This window comes from Erpetoichthys calabaricus, chromosome 6 (genome assembly GCF_900747795.2).
Source record: "Erpetoichthys calabaricus chromosome 6, fErpCal1.3, whole genome shotgun sequence".
Lineage (NCBI taxonomy): Eukaryota > Metazoa > Chordata > Cladistia > Polypteriformes > Polypteridae > Erpetoichthys > Erpetoichthys calabaricus.
This window is the reverse complement of record NC_041399.2, coordinates 35032178-35048938: the sequence shown is the minus strand read 5'-3', so window position 1 is coordinate 35048938 and position 16761 is coordinate 35032178. Positions and strand designations below refer to the sequence as shown.

The following is a 16761-nucleotide window of genomic DNA, read 5'->3' as shown; positions in this document are numbered from 1 at the left end:
TACTGAAGGAAGGAATTTTATATTTTTTTGAAGGAGTATTTTGTGCGGAATTCAACTAGATATTACAGTATAGGCTTTATACAACAACGGTAAGACTGACGCACTGCCAATGTTTAGTAAATGCTTACATTTTACTAAAAATATCTGGAAGTCAGACAAGTGCCAAACATATTTAATCTCAACTGAAAGATGATTCAATAAACAGCGAAAACGAAACTCCATATGAATGGGTGAGTAAGCACTGAACAGGCACCATAAGAAGTCTGAAACATTAGTAAGAAAGCATATGATCAGATGTGCTTAATAGATGAGTTGGTCTCAGATCACAAGGCATACAACTAAAAAGATTAGTGTTTTGTGCAAATGTTTCTTAAACCCTAAAATCTTTCCATTTTTATAATTTTATTGCAAAGCTAGCTGTGCTACCCTTCTAAGATGGGTTGAAATCTAAGTAATCAACCTAGACCTCAGCATTAACATTGGCAGTTGCACCATCTATTGGAGTCAATGCATGTAGTAATAAAATGCATTGCATTTTTCATTCCAACAGGTGGCACATCACAAACTTTTGTAGTAATAAAATGCTTTAGTACAAATGTTTGTGATGTGCTGTCATTTGGAATGACAAATGTAATGCATTTTATTTCTGCAGAGACATTGCAAACAGGACAGACACACAGACAGTTATTCATTTAGTCTTTTTAGGTGGATTAATTAATACTGCTAAAAGTATCTGTATGTACTAAATCAAATAAGGTGTTTTTTTAAGGAAATACATTACATGCTTGTTCTAACTTTAGGACGCATAATGTGTCAAAAATAAGTTGGGTTTTTTTGTCATTCTAAGATATCTCCACATTAAAAGCGAATAAAACGTCATATACTGTATGCAGTGTTTGACTGGCTCAATGTGTCAGGCTCATGAGCAGCACAGTCTCCACTCCAGTTTCACAGTCTTAAGTGCATTTTCTTGCCTACTCTATTACCAGTCAAAGTCTCTTTCATCAACATGTAAAGTCTCTGCAGTGACTGCAAACAAAACTGTTTTATACAAGTATGAGAAATATGATATCATTGAAGTTGATCACTATACTGTGAATGGATACAGCCTTCATCTTATCATGACTAATTCTCATTTTAAAATTTTACAAATGCTGTTCTTAACTTACCACCAATGTATTAATCCATTTAAACTAATCAGTGCATAATATAAAATATATGTTTATAAATTTTTATCAGCTTTAAAATGTTGTTAAATAATTAACTCTGCTGAGGAATATATAACATTATTCTAGTACATTTTGTTGTTTTGCATAATTAATACAACTTTTTAGCAATAGTGATGATAATACAGTTTGCTTTTTATAGAGGAGGATTGTTGTAACCATTTAAAATATTCTGAACTTCCCTCAATACGACTACTCATATACAGTACTTTTTTATGAAAGGTCTCAATGGGAATTTTTAACGTGTTATTTGAAACAAAAGACAAATAATCCAAGTTCATCAGTCAAATGTTTTCACCAGCTAAATAGCAGCCCAACAGAATCCTTGGGGGTTTGGCAGAGTGCATATATTTGTTATTTTCTAGTTTAATTATTTTTCAGCTCTGGAGTATTGCCAAACTAATACTTTCCTTTTCAGTGAAAATACATACAGCAGTTTGTTCTGAAATTATTTTTGATACAAGCAGCAGGAACTAAGTATGCGGAGAAATTGCAAGCCATGATTAAAACTCACAGTTTTTACACAAATGGATTTTTCTAGCTGTGTCAAAGCCTAAGTTTTGATACTAAATGATGGTTAAACTAATATCATCTCTGTGAACGTGAACAGGTCTGTTTATTCATGACTGTTGTACTGAGTGTGAGTTTTTTCTTTCTTTTTACTTTTAATTATATTCAAAGGGTACTAAAAAGACATTTTATCCAAATTTGTATTCATATTGTAATGTGAATAGGCTATATTACATGGATAAGAATTTGCTGTGTTCACTATGCAACTGTAGCTGTATTTTTCATATCATAATGCTTTTCAGGTTATATGAGGCACATACTAAAATTTTCTGAAAGGCTATGATAAACACATTTCAGTTGGTCTTTCATTAAGAAACATGGTGTAATACTTTTAAACTGTTGCCGTTTTTGGTAGACTTTTATAGAAGCAATAAACATTCAGTACAGTATACCCTAAATCATAGATAGTATTTCCACTTTCCTAGCTGTATACACACATTTTATGGATTGTCTGAGAGGATGAACTGTACATTTATTTAAAAGACTAAAGATCCAGAGATCTGGTGGTGTCAGTCAGTCATTATCCAACCTGCTATATCCTAACACAGGGTCACATGGGTCTGCTGAAGCCAATCCCAGCCAGCACAGGGCCAAGGCAGGAAAAAAATTCCAGGCGGGGCGCCAGCCCACCGCAGGGCACGCACACACCAAGTACACACTAGGGACAATTTAGGATCGCCAATTCACCTAACCTGCATGTCTTTGGACCGTGGGAGGAAACCAGAGCACCCGGAGGAAACCCATGCAGACACGAGGAGAACATGCAAACTCCATGTAGCGAGAGACCCGGGAAGTAAACCCGGGTCTCCTTACTGTGATGCAGCAATGCTACCACTGCTGCCCGACAGGTGGTGTGTAAAACCAAATCCCCAAGCTATCTGGAAAAGAATATGGTGGAAAGTCATTGATTTTTACTGCACATTTTCCGTTAAACCACCATTTAAATTACGCAGAACAGCAGTGCATATTTTAAAACAATAGTATGATGGCTTTTGATAGAAATATTACACTTTCTAGTAGTCTCGCAAAGAAGAATAATAGGGTTGTATAACTGACAAATATGTATCTTATGTATGACCAACCAGGCTCAGATTTTTACTACACAGCAAAATCACAATATTAAATGAACCCTTATAATGCTAAAGTAACTCTTTCCCTGTATAAAAGCAGTATTAAGTGACAATTTAACACTTTTTAACACAATTTGGCTCTGTATAATGGCACTCCTATGGACTGAAAAGCACAGCAAAACTGCATAATGAATATAATTTGAAAAATACAGATATAGTTGTGCATGTATATGAAAACTGTATGTATGTTTATATCTCTAACTGTGAAATATTTACAGATGTAGCCATTAAAATGTAGTAATTAATGTGTGAGCTACTGTGTTATATGCTTGACTAGCCTGAATGACCAACAGGTGGAGCTTGTGATGCGTCAATTGCTAGTGCTACAATTGCTTCATTTAATCTCTTTACTATGCACATTTAAATCTACTTAATGTGGAATTTTACAACTACTCAGCTGTTTGCTGTGATTATTTTGGAAAAGTTGTCCCACCCTTATTTTGACTATACAGTAATCCCTCCTCCATCGCGGGGGTTGCGTTCCAGAGCCACCCGCGAAATAAGAAAATCCGCGAAGTAGAAACCATATGTTTATATGGTTATTTTTATATTGTCATGCTTGGGTCACAGATTTGCGCAGAAACACAGGAGGTTGTAGAGAGATAGGAACGTTATTCAAACATTGCAAACAAACATTTGTCTCTTTTTCAAAAGTTTAAACTGTGCTCCATGACAAGACAGAGATGACAGTTCAGTCTCACAATTAAAAGAATGCAAACATATCTTCCTCTTCAAAGGAGCAAATAAATCAATAGGGCTGTTTGCTTTTAAGTATGCGAAGCACCACGGCACAAAGCTGTTGAAGGCGGCAGCTCACACCCCCTCCGTCAGGAGCAGAGAGAGACAGATAAAAAAATCAATACGTGCCCTTTGAGCTTTTAAGTATGCGAAGCACCGTGCAGCATACTTAAAAGCTGCACACAGAAGGTAGCAACGTGAAGATAATCTTTCAGCATTTTTAGACGAGCGTCCGTATCGTCTAGGTGTGCGAACAGCCCCCCTGCTCACACCCCCTACGTCAGGATCACAGATAGTCAGCGCAAGAGAGAGAGAAAGAAAAGTAAGCTGGGTAGCTTCTCAGCCATCTGCCAATAGCGTCCCTTGTATGAAATCAACTGGGCAAACCAACTGAGGAAGCATGTACCAGAAATTAAAAGACCCATTGTCCTCAGAAACCCGCGAAGCAGCGAAAAATCCGCGATATATATTTAAATATGCTTACATATAAAATCCGCGATGGAGTGAAGCCGCGAAGGGCGAAGCGCGATATAGCGAGGGATTACTGTATTACATTTATATACTTAATAAGAAATTAGTTTTTTAGACTCTTCTCTAAATACGTGCACTTATTATGACAGTGAAAATGCATAATTTTTAGAAATAACTTATAAGAAAATACTGTATGAGACAAAGAAATTCACATCTAGAAAAATTTAAATAGTGTGAATAATATGTTTATGTAGTGCTTTTACAGAAAGTCTTATTACTACTTTGTAAACACCTGCATAAACTTTTTTGTTCACTTTAGTCTTGAGATTTAGTAACCAACTGCGGTGATGACTTAGTGGTAACTAACACAAATAGTAAAATGGGTTTGAATCTAGTGCAGTGTGTTAATTTTTCCATAACAAGTAAGTGTTATATTTTAATAAAAAAGCAGGAAAATAATTATTTTATTAATTAAAGTATTTTTTTAAATACCAAGAACACACTACATTTAAATTTTTTAGCCTTAAAATGAAATTATATTGAGTATATTAACAATACAAAAGGATATTAAAAGACTGACAAAACTGAACTTTAACAACAAATTTGATATTTTGTAACAACATACATATATAAATAATATTTATTAATTTCAATCTGCTTGCATTTTGAAATTGTATATTATGTGGGCTTTTTGCCACTGTTTTTCACAACTTTAATTTGGAAAAGTGGTCAAAACCTCTCTTAAATTAAATTGTAAAACTGTCACCTTCGTTTTCCTGTTTTCACCTATAATAAAATATACTACATATCCAAATGTTTTCATAGGTGGAAAGGTCAATGGTTAATGGTTCTTCCAGCACAGTGCACATTATGCTACATTTCTAATATCAATGAGAGCATTTTGAAGTTCGTCAGAATATAAAAAATAAAATTAAGACACTGTGAGTGAAACTGTGACCTGTTCAGTATAAAGCAGTTAGAAATTGAAAAAGAACCCGCATGCTTACTAGTTGAAGTTCAAATGCTCCATACCTCATTTCAAGCTTTCGCTGCTCCACCTGTGACTTTACTGACTAATGGAGTCACATTACAGGAAATCTCTGAAATGATGTGATCTTGTGCAGTCTGCTTTCGACCAAACACCGCAAAAGCCCCCTCATTCTTTGCACATTTTGAATGGCTATTTCTGTACATGTATATTAATTTATGTAGGTAAATGTTTGTACAGTATCATATTTAAACTTTAAAGTTGGTTCTGTCATCCTTTGCAGTAGTATTTAAACAAAAACAATAAATCAAGGAAACAAACCATTTGACCAGTTATTGCAAAAGTGGTGGAGTTAACTCCTAATTCTATGATTATTTCCAAAATTATATATAATCTCAGAGTAACCCTGTTTTTTTATGTATGACATTCTTTCCTAAACCTATGAATAAAAATATCCCAAGGAAAGGTTACGTTATAATCAGGAAAAATAAATGAAATGCTCTGCAGTTAGTCTCCTCTTGAGGTGCTCATGCTTTAACATAACAAACCCTTCCTATTTCAAAACATCATGATTTTCTTTTGAGGTCTTCTAAGTACCACCACACTCTTACTTTAAAGAACTCTAGATGAGCTCTTATTTTCTCTCTGGTATTCCTCAAGTCTCTTAAACTGCTTCTTCTTTTTTTATTTAATTTTTGTCAGATGTTAAATGTATGCAATATGTTTATAATAATGAATGTTTATAACGAAAAGTCATTGAAAAAAAAGACAGGCTATGCATGGAAAGTTAGTTTGCTTTGTGTGTGTGTATGTATATTATTAACTTCTGCTTATATTAGTTGCTCTCAGGATAAGCCCCAGTTTCCAACAACAAAATGTACCCATTCCAACTATTTTCTTAATACACTTAGTCTATTTTTGTTGTGATTAAGTCTGCTATTGACTTAACCATACAAACGTTATTATGCCAAAGCAAAAGGAAAGCCCTGCTAATCCTTCTTAATATATTGTTTAAAAAAAAAAGCAGAAACTTGGCAATCCTTGTTTTGTATGTATACTACTATGACATTTTTAAATAGGCTCTGGGCTAACTGCTTAGTTTCAGAAGTCACATACTTAGTTGAAAAGTTTATACCTGAATTCTTCTTTATTTTATTTTTGTGTGAGTGTGCAGTGCTTGGATCTTGAATTTATAAACTTGCTACTCGTATGCATTCACATTCTGAAAGGCATATATACAAGTCATTTATTTGTGAATACCGAAGTAACAAAATTTTCAATATAATGAATACTTTTTGTTGGCTCAGACAAACATTCATACAACATCATGCTTAACGGATTTTGTTTTAATGAATTGCAAATTTCAGTAAAACAAACATTTCATCAACCGAAAATGGCCACCAAAAATAATAATGCGATGCAAAAAATACTTGATACTGTGCCTACACTGTTGCTTCAGCACTCAAGCACACAAGATATGTATGGACTGTGACACCCGCAGCTCAGAATCGTCACTGTGGCAGACAAGGAAAGTGCGAGGAAGAACAGGTCAAAGCTCGGTGTTAATTTTTCTAAACATCATGCATATTCAAAGTATTTTTATCATCCCATGAATTTTGTTACAACAGGATTCCACCTTTATATATTGCAATATATATTGGAAATGTTGTGAAAATAAACTGATTTCCTCCAAAAGCCTTGATAGCCTCTCTGATAAAACTCAGTTGATCCACCTGTCACAAGACATAGAAGGGTATTATTTATTAGTTGGATCAGAAGATGGACCCTGAATGTAAACACGGCAAAATCAAATGACCTTTGATGCCAAAAACCAAAACACTAAGCATAGTCATTAAATGATTGCAAAGAATTCTTATTCTATTAAAAGCATCTTGACAGGGAAATTACACAATGCAGCTTCCAGGACCTGACCCTAGAAACTAAGCAATGCATTATGGTAATGGTTCTATAAAATGGCGGTGCCCATGAAAAAATACAAAATCCTGTTGGGGTAAAACAAAAACATAACAGTAATAATAATATTTACATAGCTTCAAAAGCCTTATGTGGCCAAAATCATTATACCAAAATGATTTCTGATACTCCAAAAATTTTAAAAACGTACATTCCAGAAACAATTTATGCAAAATAGAAAATTGTACTTAACTTCATCTGCATTGTAACAACAGTTTATTAATACAGCGGCTTAAAAATCCACTAATTAAAACTTAGCGCTTTTAAAACACGAGTCAAAGAAATGCTTAAAACATATGACATCTGACAAAGCACAGTAACGTTCATTGACAGGAAACAGAGAAAATATAATGTAACTGTGATTCTGGTGAGAAAGGAGAAGTGGTGCATACAAAGTCAATTGTTTCATGAGAAAATGAGAAAAGCAATCAAATTCAAAATCTGAAAAGGCCAAAGCAGACCTTTTTTGCCTTAGTATTAAGAACTCTGTTTGGTGTAGTTGATGCCTTTAAGCAAGGTAGTGGCACCATCATTCCATTGATATGGTTTTGTGCATCATCACCGTAAAAATGTGTTAAGACTAAAGAAAATAACATAGTTAAATTTTTGTAGAATAAATTGTTTGCCAGCAGGCTTATCGATCCCATACCTATATAGAAAATAGTTAATGTGTACCACACACCTAAAGAAAATGTTTGTTTCATGACAATGTAACATTTATTTCATAAAATATTGTCATCATCACATTTTTATTATTATATAAATGGAACTGGCTTAATATGAAACGAACAAGGAAGGCCAAAACAACCCTTTAAGAAAACGTGCGCACAAAAACATGCCCTCCAAATCAGATCGCAAGTGAAAGGCTTAGATTCCTGAAAAACTATATGTAGCATTTCATAAATACTTAAGCAATCAATTAGTTTCTGTTTTATAATTATTTTCAAAGGAGTTGTACAATGTTTTGCTCAGTTTAAAATTTTAACTTAATTCATATTGGTAGTGCTGATCAGACCTTTGGATAGACACACTTTATAACCATATAGGCACAGTGCGAATATCAGGGTTGCTTTGAATTTATAAATAATTTTACTATCTGTTTATTACAATGCTAATATTATAACAAAACATTACATTCTTTTTAAAAAGCAAGGGTAGAACCTGTATGTGAAAACATGTTATGCATTTTTTCCCATGTGTTAAAAACATAATTTTCACATCAATATTTTAAAAAAATCTAAAATTGATTAACCAAGCAAGTCAAAATATGAGCAGTCCTGTGAGTCTCTGTTTAACTGAAACAAGCAAACGATGGTGATCTTTACTTTTATTCTGAGCACTGATGAATGTAAACTGTAATTTATGGTTACACAGGGCATCACGGCAGCGCAGTAAGGAGACCAGGGTTTGTGTCCCAGACCCTCTCTGTGTGGAGTTTGCATGTTCTCCCAGTGTCTACATGTCCAAAGAATTGGTGATTCTAAATTGGCCCTAGTGTGTGCTTGGATCGTGTGTGTGTGTGTGTGTGTGCGTGTGTGTGTGTGTGTGTGTGCAAGTTTGAATGAACGGTGGACTGATGCCCCGTCCAGGGTTTGCTCCTGCCTTGCGCCCTATGCTAGCTGGGATAGGCTCCAGCAGACCCCCGTGGGTTAGACAATGACTGACTAACAGTGTGCACTGAGTTAAGTACAATGAATTAATTACGAAAATACAAAAATATGTCGTAAATAAAAGGAAGACTTAACATTGTTGTTTTTTTCTGTCAGACTGATTAAAGTGCTCCATTCCCTGTCTCCTTTTAGTGAAAGTGTTTTTTAATTGTTCCTATAGTGTCCTTCTGAATCTGTTAGTCTCTCTAATTTCAAAAAGATGACTATGACTATATACTGTTAATATATATTATATATATATTTTTTATGGGTGAGCACTTGTCAGTCTGATAAAATGTTTTAAGTATAAGACTCCTCAAGTCATTTACTTGGGTAGTTAGACATAATGACAGCCATCACACCCGAGAATCGAGTAGAATTGTAGCCTGACAATCTGATTACTCTGCATTATGTTTGGTTGTGGAATGAAATACCAAATAACAACTAAATGTCTGGTCAACACAATGATTAGAAACGGAATCCCCAACAAAATACAAAGTTTGTTCTTGTCTGGTCAACTTCATTGACACATCTATTTCTATTATTTCTGTGAAGAATATTTACTTCTATTAATCTTATTTGCTGACAGAATATGCCCCTATTTACGGTAATAATGTGTTCAATTCTGTGTTAATCGCCTTGGTCATTTTATGCATCTGTGTTTCGCCTCCCTGCCTTTAAGTATGGTTCAATAATTCCTGTAAATGCAGCCTTTATTACAATAGCAGAGTTTTGGGGTACCTCAACAGAGTTTTTTGGCTTTTCCCTTCGTAGTGACAGCTTCTGCCTTATTAAATCGATTAAAGTGGCAGTAGATGAAAGCAGCCCTCCAATTCCTTCTCCTCTGTCTTCCTCTTGCCAACAGATGTTTGTCAGGCTGTTTGTAGATGAAAACTTGGACCGCATGGTCCCAATATCTAAGCAGCCCAAAGAAAAGATCCAGGCTATCATTGACTCATGTAGGCGACAATTCCCTGAGTATCAGGAACGCGCCCGGAAACGTATTCGCACTTACCTGAAGTCCTGCAGGAGGATGAAAAGAAATGGTTTTGACGCGGTGAGTTTTTGCATATGAACCCAGCCCTAGCCTGCATCCAAATCCTGCCATGCACCAATGACTTCCTTTTTTTTTTTTTTTTTTTTTTTTTTTTAATTATCCTGATGGTCTTCAATGTTATTGATGTATGTATTTATTTATTTATTTTTCAACATATACCCTTCCATTCATGCCATTTTGTCCTGCCACTGGAATGAGGATTCAGTTCAATGCCACTGCTTTTTGGTGCATGCTGAGTTTGATCTGGGCAAACTTTTTTTTTTTTATTTTAAATTTTTTTTTCCCATATATGATTAATAGCATGGATGTTGTGGGGTATAATAAGGTGGGCTGTCTTATAATTTTATTAGACAATACACTAATACTGAGGAAACTTTCTGTGTCAGTTGTGGAATAGTTTCCCTCTGGTTTCTTTGATGGTTCACTTATGTGACAGCACAGTGCTGCGCCAGACCTTTGCTACTGTATCTACTGTAAAAACGAAAGCTGTATTTAGCAAGATCATTAACATTTCATCTGAAATTCTTCAGAGGGCAAACTATGTTTTCATTGCTTTTATCACACATCAAGTGAATGATATCCTAGGTCATCTCTGTGTGATGCATTTCGTGAGATCAGAGACACTAAAGGAAACTGTCTGCAGAGCCCATTGTGCTTTGAAATTCAACAACTTGTGCTGCTCAGTGTCTTTATTTTTAAAAGAATTGGAAAGCCTTTGATTCTCCTGCTATCTACAGTGTGTCAGAAGCTGGTGGCACAGCCTTACTTTTAAGCATCGTCTCACATGCTTGTTGCTATGTCCAGAAAAACTTTTATGCATAATACCTATATTCATATGAATTTACACACAAAATGCTTATATGAGAGGTACTGCTACCAATAAAAACTGAGCAATGCATTCATTTTATATTTGACTTTTTCTGTCCTTGGTTTACTTCTACGGTTGATAGGGTGACTGGAGGGGCTGAACAATGTTGTGTTCTCTCCTGGATGATCCAGGAATAAGCTCTGTTAACCTTTTCCCTGGAAACTATGCAAAGTTAGTGCTATGAGCTTTAACGGGTGGAAATCCAATCACGAAACAAAAACTAAAGAGACCCAGCTTGTAAGGATATGGTTTTATTTCTCTTAAAAAAACATAAAGCTTCTCTCTATTTAGGAAAGAATAAACCTGAGTGTAAAGGCCTGATGCTTGAAGTGATTTCTTTTATCTGTTTTGTCAAAATGTAATTATATTATTGGGTTTGATGTTTATCTCTTTATTTGCTTCTCACAATTCAAAACTAATCACTATTTTTTATTGGCATGTTAGTTCTTTGCATTCTGGGCTTCACTTCCTAAGTAAGCAATTTGGTGTGTTTGCGTAGTCCGCACGTGAGCACCAAAAGTGTGGGCTAGAAAGACAGTATTCTGAATTGAGAACAATGAGGAAAATGTGTATTGTCTCTTGATAATTTAACAGCCTTGCAAGACCCATTTTCAGATACTAAGCACATCTGACAAAGACTTACATGTGCCTCCAGAGACCCACATGCCAATGCAACCCTCGGCTTCTTTGAAATTCTGCCAGTAATAGTTCTAATTATCACTGTTTGGAGTTGTTTTTATGTTATTTCTAAAATACTTAAGTCTCTCATGCTTGCTATATGCTCTATGTGTGTGTAAAGTATGTACTGTATATATTGCACAAAAATGTAAGAATCTTTAAATATAATCCATTGAAAATATTTAGGTATATTTCTATGTGTGCATGTGTGTGTATATGTATATAATAATAATAATTCATTAAATTTATATACATATATAACATGTCTATGATCTCCCTCTCGCAACTGGGAGGGCGTGGCAAATGTTTGCTGACTGGCTGACCAATCACAACCGTTACCTGGTAGGTAACCCCCCAAATAAACAGATTGCAATCAGACCTACGGATGTATATATTCACTACCGGTCAAATGTTTTGCAGCATCTTAGTTTTTTTTAGTTTTTATGGAAATATTGAATGTCTTAATGTTTCATGAAATCAAAGCACAGAACAAATAAACAATGGCAAATAAAAAAATAAGTCAAGGAATCATTAAGTGTACCAACACCACACACATTTATTGTTCATATCTACTGTTTACAATGTCCCACACACAACCCAGTGCCCCTGCACCACACACCCTCAAGTCCGGGCTCTCTTTCTCTTCACCGCCTCCACTCCTCTCCTCTGAGCTCTGTCCTATTCCATCCGACTCCAGCTGACGAACGGAGGGAGGCGGCCCCTTTTAAGTCTACCTGGACGTGCTCCAGGTGCCTCCTGACAAGCTTCCTGGTGCACCGCCTGGTGTGGCAGAAGTGCCGCACGAGCACCCGGAAGCACTCCGGGTGTCCCTGGTATTCCTTCCTCCAGCATCTCCGGATGTGGCGAAAGTGCTGGCGTCCAGGGCTTCTCAGGTGTCTAAGTGCCCCCTGGCGGTGACCACGGGCCCCTATAGGATCGAGCTTCCACTGCCCTCTTGTGGTCCAGAGGAGGCGTAGTCCCTCCCCCAGCCGCCCACCACAGCTGATATAACATCCAAACTGTGGTAAGCCTATTAAATTAGCAACTCTCAATCCAGCAAAATCACCCCAGACAATCACACTTTCTCCTCCATGTTTGACAGTTGGTGTCGCACAATATGGAACCATCCTTTCACCAACTCGACAGCATGCAAACACCCTGAGTGATGAACCCTAGAAGATTTCATATTTTGAATCTGGTGACCCTCAGACATTTGTCTTTTGATTGGGTTGTGACTTTGGATCTGCCAGATCTCTTCCTATCAGAGTTTCTCCCTGTTCTCAATTGCCTTTGGATTGTGTAGGACACCACTGGACTCAATGACACTTTGATTTTTATTACAGCTTATCGAAATGTAAGGCCTGCATTTTTAAGGGTAATAATGCTCTGTGTTATTTCATTTGTTAGTTACGATTTTCTTACCATTGTCACTCGAATATTGTCCAAGTAGTATTTCACAGTGTGTAGTAACACAGTCTATTCCGACTCTGCAGTAAGACACGCAGCAGGTTTTTAAGTAATCAACAGAAATTGGAACACCTGTGCAAATTGTTTGTGTGTGTCCTTTTATTTTTAGAAATTCCTGTGGAGTTGACTGAAAACATAAAGTGTATACAATTAAACCTGCAGTGCAATAAGCAGTGTGTACAGCTGTGAATGTTTTAAGGTTACTAATTTGGATGGTGCATAGACATCGACAGTTAGTTTGTCGTATTACATTAACATAACATTTCAGTAAAAATTACTTTTTGTGTAAGAAAAAAGTGAAGAAAAAAATAATTAACTGCTAGTTATTTATTTCACTGGTGGCAGAGATTTGAAAATAGTTATCAGAAATTGTATTCTTGTTAACCCTTTAACCGCCAACTCCCTAAATATTCCCCACGCCAGGCGAAATCTGAACAATTTTCGTTTTTTTACTTTTTTACATTTTTTTTACATATTTTACATTTATTCAAGCAGTATTGACCACTAAATGTTGTGCAAGTTCTAGAAATGGGCAAACACATAATAAAGCACAAAATGTACCTTTTCTCAGGCTTCTGGATTTATTGTCAACTACAAAAACGGAACAGTCAAAAGTAATTCAAAAGTCAAAAGTAGTTCAGTCAATCATAGTTTCATTCCCAGTATTTGAGTTTGCTGTGCCACAGGCCAAAGCAGGGAACTGCACAAAGTCCTGGATTGCTGGGACACTTTGAGCAGAAGGTCTTGACGTCTCTACGCTGACCCTTCTTTGAACAGACATGACAGCGTTTTTCTGAAAGTCCAAAGTCCTTACATTCATCTGGCAACACTGCTGAAATACTACTCATAGGATCCTCTTTGCCAGTGTATACACGAAATCTATAAATGTAACCTGAATTCTCAGCTAAGCAAAACATCTTGATACCAAACCATGCCCTTTTCAATGGTAGATACTGTTGAAACTGTAAGCGGCCCTTCCACAACAATAAACTTTCATCAACTGCAACTGACGGTCCTGGCATGTAGGGCAACTGAAATGCTTCAAATAAATGATCAATCAAAGGACGTAGCTTGAACAAGTGGTCGCGGTTTGGATCTTTCTTATCTGGCTCATTTCTGTTGTCATTCAAATGAAAGAATTTCAGCAGCAAAGAGAATCGGTTACGTGTCATGACAGCTGCAAAAATAGGTGTTGCATACATAGGATCTGTAGACCAGTACATCTCAATATCTGGTTTTCTGATTATTCCCATCAACATCAAAATCCCAATGAATTTTTTCATTTCGTTTTCATCAGTGTCAAACCAAGCACGAACACGGGAATGTGGAGGTAAATTGGGATTTTTCTCAATAAACTGTGCTGCATACAGATTTGTCTGATGAACAAAATGTCTAATCAAATCAGGTGACACAAACAGCTCATAAAACTGCTCAGCAGTGTAATTGTTTACATCAACAATAAAGCCACACGTTCCCTCAAATGAATGCAGAAAAGGTAGTTCACCACGGGCAGCAGCCCAGCTGAGATGCTGGGGATACACCCACTCAGCGCCGTCATCCGATGCGTCTTCATTCACAGTATCATGCAGCGCACGTTGCTGCTCATCACTGTCGCTAAAATCTTCTTCAGAACTGCTACAATCATGATCAGAACTGTCCAAAATCGCCTGCAAAGCCTCACTTGAAGTCAGTTTACGTTTCGCCATATTCACAGCTGTTACATGCGAATCACGTCACATGACCGGCCAAAACAACCACAGACTTGTCGAAATACAACGTAGTAATAATACCCACGCCAAACCGTCAGTTATACTACTTGCCAGGCATTCATATAACCACAGGCAAATGTGCCGGATAATTCCGGCAGTATGGCGTTAGCAATAAAACAACGGTGCCGGATATATCCGGCAGAGGGCGGTTAAGGGGTTAAAGTCAAAGGTCAAATAATCACGTGAACATGCAGGAAAACGGGTGATCCAGAAAGTCCCTATTAGTTAGTTATAAATGTTGTGATCATGTTTGGGTACGTCTGTTTTCTGTTTTCAGTGAATGTTTTTTTGTCTTTGTTAGGAATTCCTAGCAATCTTTTGGTAACATTACTGCGGTGACATTTTGGTATTGAATTTCCTCATGTGTGATACAATATTGAGGTGCTTTTTGTGGCAGCAACCTAGGGCTGGGCCATATAACATCATATTAATATTGTAATATTTTAACACATTTAGATTGATAATGGTAAATAAATGGACGTTTTTTAACAACACAGATTCACAAATGTCACTTTATTCTTTTTAAGTAGTGTTTAGTTGACATGACTAAGCATGTATATTACATAATATGCTGAACAATTATATTTTAGATATGTAAACCTTTTAAAGTGGCACACACCTTATCTCAGTCTGCTCAAAAATAGTTTAAGGTCAGCAGAACTGTGGCTTGGCCCGTTCTCCTCCACCACTGTGCCCCAGACGTTCAGTTTCTCATAGAATGTTTTTCATGTTTTGATTTTTTCTGTTGTCAACTGTCTGTATGGTAATTAATATGTTTAAGTTGTCATCATTGCTTTTATTGAGATTCACTGCTGTTTTTACACTGTATTTAATTTTCTTTGTGAGTTTAGGTATATAAATGCATTTTGGTTTAGAAATTTATTGTTATTACATTATGAATGTTACTTTAGATGTATGAGCATTCTGACCTTGTTATTGTGGAATATATTGAATTTGGTTAAGGTAAAATGTATATATTTGCCTACTTCTCAATATTCTCTGCTATTGCAAAATTTTGACGCTAAATATTTTAGGTCTTTAACCAGAATCTAAATTTAAATAAAGAACACCTTAGTGAATTTCCCCTTGGGATTAATAAAGTATCTATCTATCTATCTATCTATCTATCTATCTATCTATCTATCTATCTATCTATCTATCTATCTATCTATCTATCTATCTATCTATCTATCTATCTAGTGAAGAAGTATTTTTTTGTTGAATGACCAAAGCTAACCAAGGCCAACTGGCACCATGTGAAAAAGTAATTTCAATATTACAGTTAATAGTTAATTTACCTTTAACTGCAATTATTTCAAAAATACTTATTATAGTTCAGCATCTGACTTTTGTAATGCTGTGGGGGTAATTTGGACTACTATTCCTGGGAGAACCACTTTAATTTAGAACTTCTGTTAATTTTTTTCAGCATGAGGTCCTTCCACAGGATGTCTATAGGATTTAGGTCTGGACTTTGACTAGGCCAGGTCACAATAACATTTTTTCTTCTTTCCAACCATTCTCATGTAGACTTGTTTTCAAGTTTTGAATCATTCTCTAGCTGTATGTTCCAACTAGGCTTCAGCTTCTTTGACTGTCCTCAAGAAGTGACTTCTGTAGAGCAGAATTCATGGTTCCTTTAATGATAAGTAGCCCAGATCCTGTGGCAGCAAGGTGTCCCTACACCATCATGCTGTCACCACCATGTCTGACTGTTGGTCTGATGTTATTACTGTGGTATGTTACGCTTGCTTTATAACATGGCAACCATGATATTCAAAAAGTCCCACTTTTGTCTCATTTGTCCATAAAACTGGTGATGAAGGCAGGCTCTATTGTTGGCATGGAGCTGGACAGTTTAACATCTGTAGCAGAGCGAAGGGCGCTCAGCAGGCTTCTATCAATTATGGAGAATCCACTGCATCCATTAAATAATGTCATCTCCAGACAGAAGAGCAGCTTCAGCGACAGACTGCTGTCACTGTCCTGCTCCACAGACAGATTGAGGAGATCGTTCCTCCCCCAAACTATGCGACTCTTTAATTCCACCAGGGGGGGTAAACGTTAATATTTAACATTATACATAGTTACTGTCTGTTTTTTTCACCTGTATTATTATCATTCTTTAATTTAATATTATTTATTGTATCAGTATGCTGCTGCTGAAGAATGTGAA

The 16761-nt window shown here is 36.2% G+C and overlaps 1 protein-coding gene across 11 annotated transcripts in view; it reads left to right on the top strand.

Moving 5' to 3' along the window:
* Nucleotides 1-16761, top strand: part of LOC114653270 (nucleolar protein 4-like) — a 540745-nt gene that overhangs the window by 331296 nt on the left and 192688 nt on the right. For 8 of the 11 annotated variants that reach the window (XM_051929106.1, XM_051929108.1, XM_051929111.1 and 5 more), the window contains exon 8: nt 9612-9803. The exons of the other annotated variants lie outside the window; for them this stretch is intronic. In XM_051929106.1, coding sequence (XP_051785066.1) covers nt 9612-9803 — 192 coding nt within the window. The remainder of the gene's footprint in view (nt 1-9611; nt 9804-16761) is intronic. 11 annotated transcript variants of the gene reach the window in all.